This window comes from Saccopteryx leptura, chromosome 6 (genome assembly GCF_036850995.1).
Source record: "Saccopteryx leptura isolate mSacLep1 chromosome 6, mSacLep1_pri_phased_curated, whole genome shotgun sequence".
In the NCBI taxonomy this organism is placed as follows: domain Eukaryota; kingdom Metazoa; phylum Chordata; class Mammalia; order Chiroptera; family Emballonuridae; genus Saccopteryx; species Saccopteryx leptura.
This window is the reverse complement of record NC_089508.1, coordinates 55,654,393-55,669,726: the sequence shown is the minus strand read 5'-3', so window position 1 is coordinate 55,669,726 and position 15,334 is coordinate 55,654,393. Positions and strand designations below refer to the sequence as shown.

General features: G+C 38.1%; 1 protein-coding gene across 1 annotated transcript in view; it reads left to right on the top strand.

Moving 5' to 3' along the window:
* USP3 (ubiquitin specific peptidase 3) overlaps nt 1–15,334 on the top strand; it is a 111,137-nt gene that overhangs the window by 26,653 nt on the left and 69,150 nt on the right. The window contains exons 2-3 of the mRNA XM_066344295.1: nt 10,451–10,511; nt 14,760–14,891. Coding sequence (XP_066200392.1) covers nt 10,451–10,511; nt 14,760–14,891 — 193 coding nt within the window. The remainder of the gene's footprint in view (nt 1–10,450; nt 10,512–14,759; nt 14,892–15,334) is intronic.

The following is a 15,334-nucleotide window of genomic DNA, read 5'->3' as shown; positions in this document are numbered from 1 at the left end:
AGTTGTTCATTGATTGCTCTCTCACATGTGCCCCGACCGTGGGCCTTCAGCAGACCGAGAAACCCCTTGTTCAAGCCAGAGACCTTGGGTCCAAGCTGGTGAGCCTTGCTCAAACCAGATGAGCCCGCGCTCAAGCTGGTGACCTCGGGCTCTCAAGCCTGGGTCCTTCCGCATCGCAGTCTGACACTCTTTCCACTGCGCCACCTCCTGGCCAGGCAAAGCTTTGTAGCTTAATGAAGAGAAAAGGAATTCCTACAAATGCCAATGGCACCTTCTTAAGGATTTTATCCAGAATTTGGGGTTGCTATAGGAATAGTGTTTTTGAGATTTTAAAGCTCGTTTTTACAATATAGGACATTAGGAGTGTTTTTGGTTTTTTTGGTGTGCTCAAGAAAGCGTTAGGTTTCCTATGGTAGTGAGAACACATCTGGTTTTGAGTTATTAAAATATTTATGGGATACACAAAGAGTCAGTCCAAAGGATGATGGCAGCTATGTTGAAGATAGATTGCTATGTCTTTATTCTTACTGCCTCTGTTGCAGAGGGGATAGTCAGGTCTTTAAGTAGTTTTAATTCTGCCTTGGTCAGGTAGCTCAGTTGATTAGAGCACTGTCCTGATATGCCAAGGTTGCAATGTGATCCCTGGTCAGGGCACATTTGAGAATCAACCAATGAATGCATAAATAAGTGGAACAAGAAGTCAATGTTTCTCTCTCTCTCTCTATCTCTGACCCTTCTTCTCCCTCTCTAAAATCAATAAATAAATTTTAAAAATTAAATAGTTCTGATTCCTATCAAGTAGCACCTCTTGAAGGTTCCCATCCTCACTTCTAAATAACAGCATCAGTTGTTCCAGTGAGTTGTTTGATAGGGGTGAGTGATTAATGCTGTATCAGTATATCTGATATTCTTTCTTCTACAGGTGGTGGTCTGGTTATCTATGGCTGCATAATAAGCTATATACTACACCTTAGTGGCTTAAAACAGCCATTTTGTTGTGCTTATGATTTTTCTGGATCAGGAATTCAGGAAGAATTTGGCTGATGTTGCATTAGCTAGAGTCCTGGGACTGGAGCATCCTCTTCCAAGATGGCTTCTTAATTCATAGTCTGGAGCCTCTGTTCTCCCTGGTCTCTGTCTCTGTCTTTCTTCCTTTCCCAGTCTCCCCCACCTTAAAAAATGGTGCCTTATTCTCCAAGGTCTCTCCATGAAGTTTGGGCTTCTCACAGTATGTTGGTCTCAAGGTGATCATCAGACTTCTTACATGGTGCTGGCTTCCCTAAGAGCTAGCATTTTAAGAAATAGCAAGAGGAAGCTGTCAGTTTCTAAAGGCCTAGACCTACAAATTGACACAGTCACTTCTGCCATTCAGTTGGTCAGGGCAGTTACAGAAACTGCCCAGATATAAGGAATGAGAATGTAGACCTGTCTCTCAATGAGAAGAGTGTGAAAGATTTGTAGCCATCTTTAATCTATCAGAGGACTATTAAACAGAAAGAGAGTGGTTATGGGAAGTACTGAACTGTGACTTTACCAGAAAACAATTTACTTATTCAGGAGAAATGGATTTTTAGCCTTGAATAAGAATGGGACTGAGGCGAGAGGGAATGCCAGAAAGAGGAAGGTGAAAAAGATTCTCATTGGGGCAGAGTAGGAAGGCAACCAAGATGAGCTTTGCTTCGTAATCACCACCCTTGCCTTGGTTGTGAATTCTTGGTTCCATGATCGTGGCCTTGAGTCCAAACTTCCACTCCCAACCACTTTGAATTTGGTGCTTATTCTTGGTTTCTTCTTCCTACATTATTTAGATCTCTGCTTAGTTTCTAAAACTCTGCATTGTATCATCTTTTGGCCCTGGGTACCTCCTGTGTCTTTTAAAGAGATAACTCCTTGCCCGACCAGGTGGTGGTGAAGTGGATAGAGCATTGACCTGGGACGCTGAGACCCAGGTTTGAAACCCCAAGGTCACTGGCTTGAGCTCAGAGATTGCTGGCTTGAAGCACAAGGTCACTGGCCTGAGCAAGGGGTCATTGGCTTGGCTGGAGCCCCCCCCCCCCCCCCCGTTAAGGCACATATAAGAAAGCATTCAATGAACGACCAGTGTCACAACTATGAGTTGATGCTTCTCATCTCTCTCCTTTCCTGTCTCTCTCTCTCTCTCAGTTAAAAAAAAAAATCTGTTTCTCTGTGTTTTTTTCTTTTCTGGGCTGCATTATGGCCCAGTTCCTGCTCTCTTTATGTGACTTTACCAATTTCTTCCACCAGTAATTTCAGAGGATTCATGTTGAAGATAGGACTTCTGGCATAGAATAGGTTTGTGAGCATATAGTTCAAAGAGCATTTATGGTATGTATAAAGATGATTATATGACTTGCTCTTAAAAATCTAAAAATATATCAGTTGAAGGGTAATCTGGGTTAGTCCTGGAATATATTTCTATTTATATGTACTAGAATATTTATAGAATTTTCTGGTCATACTGCCCTATCCTCCAATTTCAAGAAGAATAACACTTTTATTATTGATACTTTTATGGTATGTGTGTATGTGTGTGTTTTGAATAACAGCTGCAAAAATATTGTTTTTATTGATTAAATTTTTACAAACTCACAGAATTGTAGTCTTGGATTTTGTTTTAAGTTACCACTCATGCTTAATTTAGAATAAGCTCCTTTTGTTAGGACAACTTTAATATAAGTATCTTTAAATTTAAGGCATTTATAATTTATTTTTATTATAAAAGAAGTAATGCTTTCTGAAAAGATTCAAGCAGTATAGTTGAAGTAGGTTCATGTTTCTCTAATGCTCATTTCATTCCTTTTACATAACTGTTCATAGTTACTATATACCCTTCACAGACTTTTAAAAATTTATATTGCCCTGGCTGATTGGCTCAGCGGTAGAGCATCGGACAGGTGTGTGGAAGTCCTGGGTTTGATTCCCAGTCACGGCACATAGGAGAAGTGCCCATCTGCTTCTCCACCCTTCACCCCCTCCTTCCTCTCTGTCTCTTCCCCTCCCACAGCCAAGGCTCCACTGGAGCAAAGTTGACCCGGGTGCTGAGCTCCATGGCCTCCGCCTCAGGTGCTAGAATGGCTCCTATTGCGGTGGAGCAATGTCCTAGAAGGGCTGAGCATTGCCCCCTGGTGGGCATGCCGGTGGATCCTGGTCAGGCGCATGCGGGAGTCTGTCTCTCTGCCTCCCCACTTCTAACTTCGGAAAGAAAAAAAAATTTATATTGAGGTATGTAATGTAATGTATACACAGAAACACAAAGAATGGAGTCTTTTTAAAACTAAAATGATAGCCTTCCAGACTTACTGCTTTGCAGCAGTCCATGATTTCAAACACTGTTATGAGTATGAGTTCCAATTCTGTACTAAGCAAGTTAGATAACTTCTCTTTGCCTCACAAACATGCCAAATAATAGTATGCACCTCCCTGGATTGTAGAGGAGTGAGTGAAATAATATTCATAAAGTGGTTGCAATAATACTTTGCACATAGTATGTAATAGTTAATTTTAACTAGATAATGAATTTAATAAAAAACGTTTATCATGTATGGGTATTTTTTTATGAGTTGCTGATATTTTTAGAATGTTGCACTTTAAAAGTTCTACATGTGTTGGGAGGTGGGGTATGCTCTGAATTTTACTGTTGTAGCAGCATGTTGCATATGATGGTTTTGAACAGTGGTTGCAAACCTGCCACCCTTGCTTTTGCAGTGAGTTGCTGTTACTCTTGGACAATGTGTATGTGTGGTCAGAATGTGTTTGCCTCTCAGGCATGTGGGAGGCAGGGGGAAAAAAACTGACCATTAGTATAGAAATTATGCTACATTAGCAATTAACCATTTTCGTTAAGCCTTTTAAGAAAATTAGGTGGAAAGTGGAGTTGAAAGAATTTTAGCTATAGGGGAGATGACAGAAAATGACATGGTTTCATCTATTTTTTGCCTTATGTTCTTTGAATAATTTTATAACTAGAAGTGGCACGCTCATCACCTAGTCTTCATTTTACGATGAAGAAAAAGACCCAGAAAGAGTAGTGATATTCTCAGTTCTATAGCCGGTAATGGAAGAACCAGGACTAGAATCCCAGTCATTGGATCTTCACCTTTTGAATTCTTTAGAAGATAAAGGACCTCGCTCCCAGTTGCAGTAACTATTGAATAATGTATGCACTATAAATGGCTTGCCTGTTAGTGCTGTGTGCTTGAACTGTTTTGTGTGCAGAGACAGTGACTAAGTTGTATCATAAGCATTAGTGCATGATGTTTTATAAAAAATGCTTTAGAATTCCAGGAGAACTGTTGATAAGCCTTGAATATCAAATGTACTCTGTATTATTAGGCTCTCTATAGTGAATACAAAGGATATTGAAGATTGGTGGTTATGTGGAAAGAATGTTATGTTTGGTGTGGATGCAGTTTGTCTTATGAACTCCTTGTCTCCTGAACACAAACTGAAAACATTCCTGTGGAAATAGGCTCCTTTACATATAGAACCCCCTGGTTTTCTGCCCTTCTTTGTCTCTTGATAAAGGAGCAGACTGTGACTCTTTTTCCCAGGACTAGTAGGGAGGAAAACCACTTTGGTCTATTGATCATTTGGATGCCTTTTCCCTTCCTCCGCCCCCCATCAATTCTCACCTCCTGGTTGCCAGGAGGTCTTAGGAAGAAGATCTCATTGTGAGCAGGTTTTAGAGGCCTGGGCTCCTCCACCCCTGCCCAGCATGTGTTAACAGCCTCTAAATTCGGAGAATGGGCTTGGCTTAGGAGAGGATCAGGATTCTCCACTCCCTCCAAACTTGCAGAGCTTGTGGCTGCAGGGAGAACTGGGCCAAAGGAAGGTTCTGCAGCTACAGCTGAAGGAGAAAGGTAGAGGGAGCCTAGTTAGTGCCGCCGTTCAGATTGAGATGTCCAGGGACTCAGAGAAGAGATGCTGAACTTGGGGTTGGAAGAATCTAAGCAAAGGAGAGAAGTTGCTGGAGGAGGGAGTAACTTTAAAGAAGAGAAGACTGCATTTATGAGGTCCAGTGACCCTACTGTGGCCAAGTGTAACAGTGTGAGAAATATACTACATGGCTTCCTTGCCTTAACATGACCTTGAAGTGTAACTAGGTGTAATATGTAGAAGCTGTTATAAATTCTCAGACTTAGCATTTTGACTGCAACTTTCCATCCATAGTACTCTCTTTCAAGTACCAGTATTTCAGTTTTAAGAAATAAGGAATTGCCTGACCTGTGGTGGCGCAGTGGATAAGGCATCGACCTGGAGATGCTGAGGTTGCCGGTTCAAAACCCTGGGCTTGCCTGGTCAAGGCACATATGGGAGTTGATGCTTCCTGCTCCTCTCCACCTTCTCTCTCTGTCTCTCTCTCCCCCTGTCTCTCTCCTCTCTAAAATGAATAAATTGAAAACCTTAGAAAACAATGTTTAAAAAAAAAAAGAAATAAGAAATCTTTAGTATTTTTATGTTTTACTGAATAGATAGTATATTTATAGCTTAAAAATATTGTAGTGACTATGATTTTATTCTCTCTTTAGAGTTTTACGGAGGAGACTGGAAAGCTCTAATACTGTTCCCTTGGGAAATGGGTTCATCCTGCAGATAAACTTTTGAACTCATCTGTCTATAAATTGAAACTTTTAAAATAATATTTCCCCATAAGGTGACTAAAATAAATGATTTTATTTGTACCTTTTATTCAAGCTATGAGATGGTCTATCCATAATAATTGAGAATTAGTTTAATTTAAAGCCAGTATTTTTCATTTTATTTTATAATTGTCTTGGGTATGTTAAAGGTTCTTAATTTGGGTAAGGTGTGTATAGATAAAGTAAGAGTCCCCAAAGCAGTGCAATAAATAGCTTTAGAATGCCCCATTATACCCTATTCACTGTAGCTTCCTGGCCTTCAAATAATTTTTCAGTATGAAAGTATTAAGTCTTCAGAGAGTGCTGTCCGTTAAATAGCCAAGATCAACTGTCCTATCATATACATTGTGTTCCCTTTCTTATTGTAAATGTTTATGAAGAAAAAAATCGGGTATCTTACCTGACCAGGCAGTGACGCAGTGGATAGAGCATTGGACTAGGATGTGGAGGACCCAGGTTCGAGACACCGAGGTTGCCAGCTTGAGTGCGAGCTCATCTGGTTTGAGTAAGGCTCACCAGCTTGAGCCCAAGGTTGCTGGCTCAAGCAAAGGATCACTCGGTCTGCTCTAGCCCCCTGGTCAAGGCACATATGAGAAAGCAATCAATGAACAACTAAGGAGCCGCAACAAAGAATTGATGTTTCTCATCTCTCTCCCTTCCTGTCTGTCTGTCCCTATCTGTCCCTCTCTCTGACAATCTGTCTCTCCCATAAGAAAAAAAAAATCCTGTATCTTTATTCAGAATGTGATGTCTCTTTTGAGATATACTAAAAGGTACAGTCACTTGTTTCCAATGATTTTTAAAGTCAGTATTCCCTTTCATTGTCTCCTCATCCCTGTCTTAAGTATCTATTTATTTACTTGTTTATCTAATTTGTTTTATTGAAGTGCTATTCATATAACAAAATTAACCATTTAAAAGTGAGCAATTCAGTGATGCTTAGTAAATCTACAGCCACCACCTTTACCTAATTTCAAGACATTTTAATCACCCCAAAATAAACTCCAGACCTATTAAGCCGTTCCTCCCCATTCCTTCCTCTCCTCAGCCTTAGGATACTATTTTTAAAACTTGAAATTGAAAAATTAAAAAATTAATTAATCTTAATGAGATAATTTAGCTAGTATAAGGCCAGATTTAGAATATACTGTTCTAAATTCAGTAACAGGAAGAAATGCATTCAGTATACCTATACGATAGTGGAACAATTAGAGCAGGTGACCCCAAACTACGGCCTGTGGGCTGCATGCAGCCCCCTGAGGCCATTTATCTGGCCCCCCGCTGCAGTTCCAGAAGGGGCACCTCTTTCATGGTGGTCAGTGAGAGGAGCACTGTATGTGGTGGCCCTTCAGCAGTCTGAGGGACAGTGAACTGGCCCCCTGTGTAAAAAGTTTGGGGACCCCTGAATTAGAGTATGGAATAATCCATACCGTGTGAATATTTACAACTATAAGGAGGAAAAGGAACACTCGGTAGCGAACACATCAGTGTAATAGTGATTTTGCTCTAGGTTTCCTTTGCCTTCCTTTAGAAGAAGAAAAAAATCTTTCATAATTAAAATGAACCCTAACCTGACCAGGCGGTGGTGCAGTAGATAGAGGTCGTACTGGGACACAGAAGACCCAGGTTCGAGACCCTGAGATCACTGACTTGAGCATGGGATCATCTGGTTTGAGCAAGGCTCACCAGCTTGAGCCCAAGGTCACTGGCTTGAGCAAGGGGTCACTCGCTCTGCTGTAGCCCCTCTGGTCAAGGCACGTATGAGGAAGCAATCAATGAACAACTAAGGAGCCACAACGAAAGAACTGATGGCTTTTCATCTCTCTCCTTCCTATCTGTCTGTTCCTATCTGTCCCTCTCTCTGTCTCTCTTTCTGTCTCTGTCACACATACAAAAAAAAGAACCCTAGATAGTTAACAATTTGGGCCTGAACTTACTATTGTAGCAGTTACTTTAGGATAATATTAAACCTTAACAGTTTTTTTTCCCCAGATTGAAATTACAGTGTTTCTTACTATTTACTAAGAGAAAAAGATTTATTGTAGGAACAAAGCTACAGTAATTATAGTTTTTCAGTTCTCCAAATTACCTCTTAAACCATGAATATACCTTTTCCATGTAAGCTGTTTTCTAATTTATTTTTCTTTTAAAATATCCCTTTTAGGACTTTCTTTTCAAACTATAAAAACATGAAAACTTTTATCTTCTTGATGATATAAATCAAACACCACAGGGTTGTACAAATGAGAAGCCAATACTCTCCCCTCACAAATAGTCTTCTTGTGTACCTGCCTGAAATAACTGTTAGCAGTTTGGCAGGTATTCTTAGCTCTTCTGTGGTGCCGCTTCCACAAACATATAACATAATTGGACCCAACTGAGTCAAAAGCTCAAATGCCTTCAGGATGGCCCTGGCAATTAATATAGATGTGTGAATGCACTGAAGAAAGGTAGGGCCCTTGGCTTACTGGAAGGGGATTTTACCACTCAAAGCTTTCACATTCAAAACTAGTTAAGAGCCCTGTGCTGGCCAGATAGGCAGTCCCTCTGTTGGTAGTATGTCATGTGCTCTTTTATTCTTCCTTGCCCACTCCACTCCTTCCAGACAAATATAGAATGATGATATGTCATAGATTTATTTAATTCATTATTAGGGAAATAGCTGGATGGTAAAGCTAATTCCAAGATCATTTGAGGAATTGAGTGTATGTAGCCATTAAAGAACATTGAAATGAATTGCTAAACAAAATTGGTTAATGTCCTACAGGTAGTAAAACCTTTGGATTCTGCTGGACAGAAATTATCTCTACCAAATAAAAATCTACAAATTGGCCTGACCTGTGGTGGCGCAGTGGATAAAGCGTCGACCTGGAAATGCTGAGGTCGCCGGTTCGAAACCCTGGGCTTGCCTGGTCAAGGCACATATGGGAGTTGATGCTTCCTGCTCCTCCCCACCTTCTCTCTCTGTCTCTCTCTCCTCTCTCTCTCCCTCTCTGTCTCTCCCTCTCCCTTTCTCTCTCCTCTCTAAAATGAATAAATAAAATTAAAAAAAAAAATCTACAAATTGGCCCTGGCCAGGTAGCTCAGTCGGTTAAGAGCATCCTCCCGAAAAGACAAACTTGCAGGTTTGATCCTGGTTTTGGGCACACATGAGAAGCAATCAGTGAGTGCATGACTGAGTGGAACAATGAATGAATGCTTCCTTTCCTCCTCCCCTCTCTCACCCTTCCTCTCTCTGTCTGTAAGAATCAATCAATCAAAAAGACAAAAACAAAAACTGGGAGTTAGGGGAAGGCGGGCAAAAGGGGTGTAAATAGGGACATGGGGGAGGTTGGGAGGGTGTTATATTCAGTGGGATACTTTAATCCATGTTAACATAATAAATTAAAATTAACTTTAAAAAATGTATATATTATATATTAAGCTCTGGCTGGATAACTCGGTTGGTTGGAGTGTTGTCCAGAGTATGGAGGTTGCCGGTTCAGTTACCTGGTTAGGGCATATACAGCAGCAGCTTGATATTCCTGTCTCTCCCTGCCATTCTCAAAACAACAACAACACAAACAAACAAACAAAAGAAAAGCTTCATGTAACCAGGCCCTAATCAATAGGTACCATAATGAAATGGTACCATAATGAAATATCTTGGGGAGGATATTTTATTATACATTCAAAGGATTACAGTTCTTGATTCACCTTATTCCCAGTTTTGGTTCATTTTTCTTAACAGGGAGAAAGGCCTGTTGTGATATATGATAAGGCAAGAGCAGTAAAGTAGGGACCAGATTTTGGAAGAGCTTGGTATCTTAAACTAAAGAATTTAAACTTTCTTTCAAAAAATGTTTATTGAACACACATATGGGCCAGACGGTGGATATGCTCTAATCCCGAGCATGTGGGTGTGCTGTGCTGCCCCTGCCATGCCCCTAGGAAGCTAACTAGTGTTTCTCAAGGGCTTGTATTATTAGGGACTCATCTGGGAAGCTGCTTTTCTCAAAATACACGTTCTTTGTTTTTCCTCCCCGACTCTAGTACAGATACCCCAAGTAGAACATAAGTGTTTTGAAAAGCTTTCCACGTGATTTTTATATACCTTCCCTTTTGAAAACCATTGTTATATTTACTAGCCTTTTTGAAAAAAATTGAATAATTAAACAGCAAATAAAATTACAATTAATACTTATAAAGTATTCATACCTCTTTTGTCTGCTTTACCCATAATACTTAAACTAAAATAATTAATGTTCTGATTACACTCTCAGCAAGAATTATATACAGTTGTCATATTTAGAATTAAATTTCATGCAACTGAGACATTAATTTGGGAAGAACTGGACTTTGTGTTTCTAATTGTATCCTTAGGTTATGCCTCTCACTAAATACAGTCATTTAAAATAGTATGTGATCTGTATGGCAAAGACATGTGATTAAATGTTAGACTTAAAAATGTTTTTAATGAGAAAATAGACTGTCAACTAGGCAGAAACTGGTAAAAGGAATAATAAAGGAAAAAAGTGGATATGTGTTTAACTTGTAATTAAACTATTGAGTTGGATCAACAATGAAAATAAGGAGCTGTTGTGTATGTGCATTTAAATTCTTTTCAGTACCACTTTAATTAGGCAACCATTTTGTGTAAATGCACCCACAAAGCAGGGTTTGTGATTTCTGTACACCTAAGCTGCTGTGGAATTTATAATTTAATCATAGGGTATGATATTACAGATCAGGGGAGAAATTGGGAATTAATATGATACAATTAGTATATTGTGTATTTTTCTTTTTATTAGTGTGCCGCTCCAACAAAAGCCCCTGGGTCTGTTTGACTTGTTCAAGTGTCCATTGTGGAAGGTAGGTGACATACTTATTACTTCACTTGCATTTTTTAATTTGCCTTTAAGCTTTATGTTAAAAGGTTTATTGATCTGGATTTATTTAGCACCATTGCTTAATCATAGTGTGTAATTCTCTGTGGGGTTTACCTGTCCCCATAGAATCTGTTTTTTCAGTGGTACAACTAAGGAAAATCTAGGGGGAAATCCTTTATATTGTTCCTCAGAAGAATTCATTTGATGATCAGGGTAATCTAAATCTAGTGATACTTGATTGAAGATGAAATACAGAAACTTTGAAATATTTAAATAAAAGTGTACATGGTTGTTTTTTAAACCTTTTATTAGGTTAAATTTAAAATTTAAGCATGCACAAAAGGAGAGAGAGAGTATAATTCAACCCCATATTTTCTTCACCCAGCTTCAACAGTCATCAGCACATGCTGATCTTGTTTTCCCTGTTACCTACCCCATCTCCACCTTTATTGACTTTTGATACAAATCCTAAGTATTACATCATTATTCTGAAGACAAAACAGAACACTAAAATATTTACAGGTAAAAGAATTTCCTTTGAAAATGCTTTCACTGTGGAGTTTATAATGAATTGCTAAGGTGTACCAAATGTTTCATTGTTTGATTAAATCACTTTTACTTTCCAGGGACTTAACTCCCCACCCCACCCCCACCGACCCGTACCCTCACCTCATCCCAGTTGAAGCCTGAGTATTTCCTCCCAGTTCTTGGCTTCAAAATGATGTTACTTAAATACTTCAGTAACTCTTTTGACAGAAACTTAAAATACTATCCACCTTTGTGTTCTTTTAGCCTGGCAGTAGCACATTTATATCTATTGCTCTTTTAGTTTAGAAAACCCACTTTGCATTTGCTTCAGAGGTAAAAGCTTAGCAGCAGGGGGTGGGAAATCATACTAAGTCACACAGACTGAAATCTATATCATATTTATTAGGATTGTTTCCTTATTGTTATTTTAAAATCTTCATTGCATGAAGAGAATATCTTTGTTCAGTTAACTTGATTTTTCACATTTTGAGCTCTGGAATTGAGTATTTTCTTTTCCATGTACACCTAAGAGTACCTTTGGAAAATGTTAACTGCGTATCTTTCTTAATTTTGGCTGTTATGGTTTTGAAATCTCTAGGATTTGGGGAACCTGAAAATACTTTGTACAGATAACACTTTTTTAAAAAGAAGAAAAGTAGAAGCACTTAAATTCTGCACTTGAAGAGACAGATTCCTCTCCTAAATTTTGAGAGGTGAGAATTATAATGCAATAAAATTTATATAGTTCTGTTCTCTAGTCTCATAGTGCTCTACAACCTAAATCTTGAAAGTCATATGCCAACAAAAAGACCTGACAAACTAAAAAATTAGAGAGATTAATGTTCTCAATAGAAACCAACAAACAAATTTTCTAAGCAGTTTTTGGAAAAATAAATGGAAAATTTTCTAGACTATGCAGGTAGTCTGCTTACAGTCACAAGCAATCTTAAAATTAGAAATTTGACATAGTTTCAGAAAAATATGATTAAGTAGATTAAACAAAGATAATGAGAGTAGCCTGCATTTGGATCTTTATTTTATGGAGCTGATGGGTTAATTTTCTTTTATTATGTAATCCTAGGTGTTGATTGCTAGTGATTCTGATTTTTCAGTAATTTTAGACCATTTGTCTGTAGGGAAGTCTTAAGTTGAATATTCTTTCAACTAGAAAACATAGTTTATCAGTAGCCTATTTGAGTTATAGAGTCTATTTGTCTTCATAATACAGTCCTATTTAAGTTATTTAAACGTTTTTGTGATTGTTAGAAATTGGACATTTATCGACATTGCCTTTTTAGACCAAATTGTCTAGTGAAAAATCTAAAACTAGGTGAGGGAAATAATTGTTTTTGTTAACCATTTTTATACAAAACTGTTAACTTCTGACTGATGTATTTGAGTATTAGCCAAAACATTGCTAATTTGAATATAGGCAGTAATACACTTCTCACTTTATCACTGACATAAACATCTAGAATATTTTGAGACTACCATGTGGTGGCTAAATGAACCATGTGTATGTTTATTTTGTACAGATAATCAGTTTTTAAAGACTTGTAAGTAATAATGCCTTTATTATTATTGTTCGGTTTTGCTTTTTCTTTGATTCCACGGTATTCCTCACTGTAAGTATTACTATTGCTTTTTATGGCATGGAATCGATATATATTAAGCCTAGGAAATTGAGCTAATTAGTTATTAATCTTATATTATACCTTTATAATTAGATATTGGGTGTTTCTTGATCTATGAAATGTGTCATCTCAAAGTATGTGCTTAAGATGACCACTTTCCAAACAGTTATGCTGTTTAGATTCTGAATAAATAGTAGTTAAGCATATAAAGGAAAATACAAATAAAATAATTGCTAATATTCATTTGTTCATGCAAGTATTCTGAGCCATGGATTATTTAATTACCTAACAAATTATGAGAGATGAGTACCATTACTTCCATTTTTCAGATGAGAAACATAAACAAAAAAGGTTTCAGTGACTTGCCCAAGCTCACATGGCCAGCATGTGACAGAGCCCACTTTTGAACCCAGGTGGTCTAGTGTTTGAGTTTATACTCTTAACCATTATTTGACTTTAAAATTCATTTTAGTCCACTCTTGTGGACAGAGGACCCATGTGCACACAAGTGTTAGTTATGTTTACTTCAATTAAAAAAAAAAGAGGAAAAAGTGTGATCACACTTTAGGTTGAGGTTAGTAGTGCCTTGATCACTTCCAGCTTGTGGGGTAGAGAGGCTGGGTTTGAAATTGATCTTCCCTACTTATACAACTATCCTTTCCCCAAGGTAAATGTTGCTCCTGGTACAATTTAAGGTGCCTCATGACAAAAATGTCACCTTAACTCTCTGAGCATATTTATTTTGGTACTATTTAACCAACATTAATTTGACTGTTTAGTTTTCCGTTAGGCCTTGTTTTCTACAAATTGGCTGCTTTTGGGGAACTGCAAGATTTTGTTTTATAAGGGGTCTTCACAGTTGTGGTCAGTTACAGCATTGTATAGTATTTAGGAGAAAACGTAGATAAATTTGAGTGCACACCGTGTGCGTATGAATACTTATTTCAAAATGTTTCATTCTACTTTGTCTAATACAATGATTTACTAAGTCTGCGTTGGAAAGTGTTACAAATTTTTTTCCTTTTTTGTATTTTTCCGAAGTTAGAAGCAGGAAGGCAGTCAGACAGACTCCCACATACGCCCAACCAGGATCCACCTGGCATGCCCACCAGGAGGTGATGCTCTGCCCATCTGGGCTGTTGCTCCGTTGTGGCCGGAGCCATTCTAGCGCCTGAGGTGGAGGCTGTGGAGCCATCCTCAGCGCCCGGGCCAACTTTGCTCCAATGGAGCCTTGTCTGCAGGAGAGGAAGAGAAAGACAGAGAGAAAGGAGAGGGGGAAGAGTAAAGAAGTAGATGGGCACTTCTCCTATGTGCCCTGGCTGGGAATTGAACCTGGCACTTCCACACATTGGGCTGACGCTCTACCACTGAGCCAACTGGCCAGGGCCCTAAAATTTTTATAACTGTATCAATTTTTGATTATCTTGTCCATGTAGAGAAATAATAGTTTATATAAGCTTAAGATGATTTGTGTTTTGCTTGGATTGTTTCTAAACAAATGTGTTTCCATATGAGTGGAGCTGATTATTCAAGCATTTGAATAAAAGATCTGAAGCCATATTGATGAAAAAGAGATGAAAGATTAGCCAGTTTCCATATCTGACTTTCTTTTATGTTAAGCAGCAGCCCAAGCAGAGCCTATGGCCCTGTGGGAAGTGGTTGAGTAATTTAGTTTACAAAGCTTGTCTTTGATAATAACCAAGTTGGGGGTTAGCAGTCTGAGGAAAGCTTAAAAAAAGGAAATAGTTATAGCAAAAGCATTAATAAAGGAGTTGATAAGTGATCATATCAATGGTATTGAAACTGATTTTTCATAGACAGTTCCTTTCCTTTCTTGACTGTAGTCTTGTGAATACTGTAATTAAAACTTGACTGTCGTATTTGGTTTCAGAAAAAGAAGCATATTTTAAATACTCAGCTTAATAAATCAATAAATGATTGAATGCTCTTATAAAGAGGAATTCTTTCTCATTTGCATTTGTTTCTCATCTAATATTGTCATCATCTCCTACTACTTTAACTCCAAAGCAATATTCAGATAAAAATAGTTTTCATTTGTTTTTTTTAAGGTATGTGAATGGCCATGCAAAAAAGCATTTTGAAGATGCACAAGTACCCTTAACCAACCACAAGAAATCAGAAAAACAAGATAAAGCTCAGCACACAGTGTGTATGGATTGTAGTAGCTACAGTACATACTGGTAAGTATTACTATTTTCCTGGAAATGATATTCCCTACTATGACTCTGCAAGTGTTTTCTTATTTTTCTTCCCCCACCAATCTTTAAGCCATTGCTACTGCCATTACCTCCTTTTAGTTCTTTTAGGGTTCATAGGAGACCAGAGCCATCAGGAATGCCTGTCCTATTCATTTCAATTTTAGTTTGCATTGTTCCTTTCAAATTCCAGGTCTCCACCTCTTTCCCACCTCGTGCTTCTTTTTCTTTTTTCTTTAAAGATTTTATTCTAGCTATGATCTTGACAAATATTATGGGTAAGTGTATAACAAGCCTAATTTCTGAGATATAAAAGGCAATAAATATAGATTTCAATTCAGCCGAAAAACAAGATTCTAAATTCAGTTATCTATAGTGTAGCTTGGTTTCAATATTTCAAATATATGTATATTCTTAAAATTCCACCT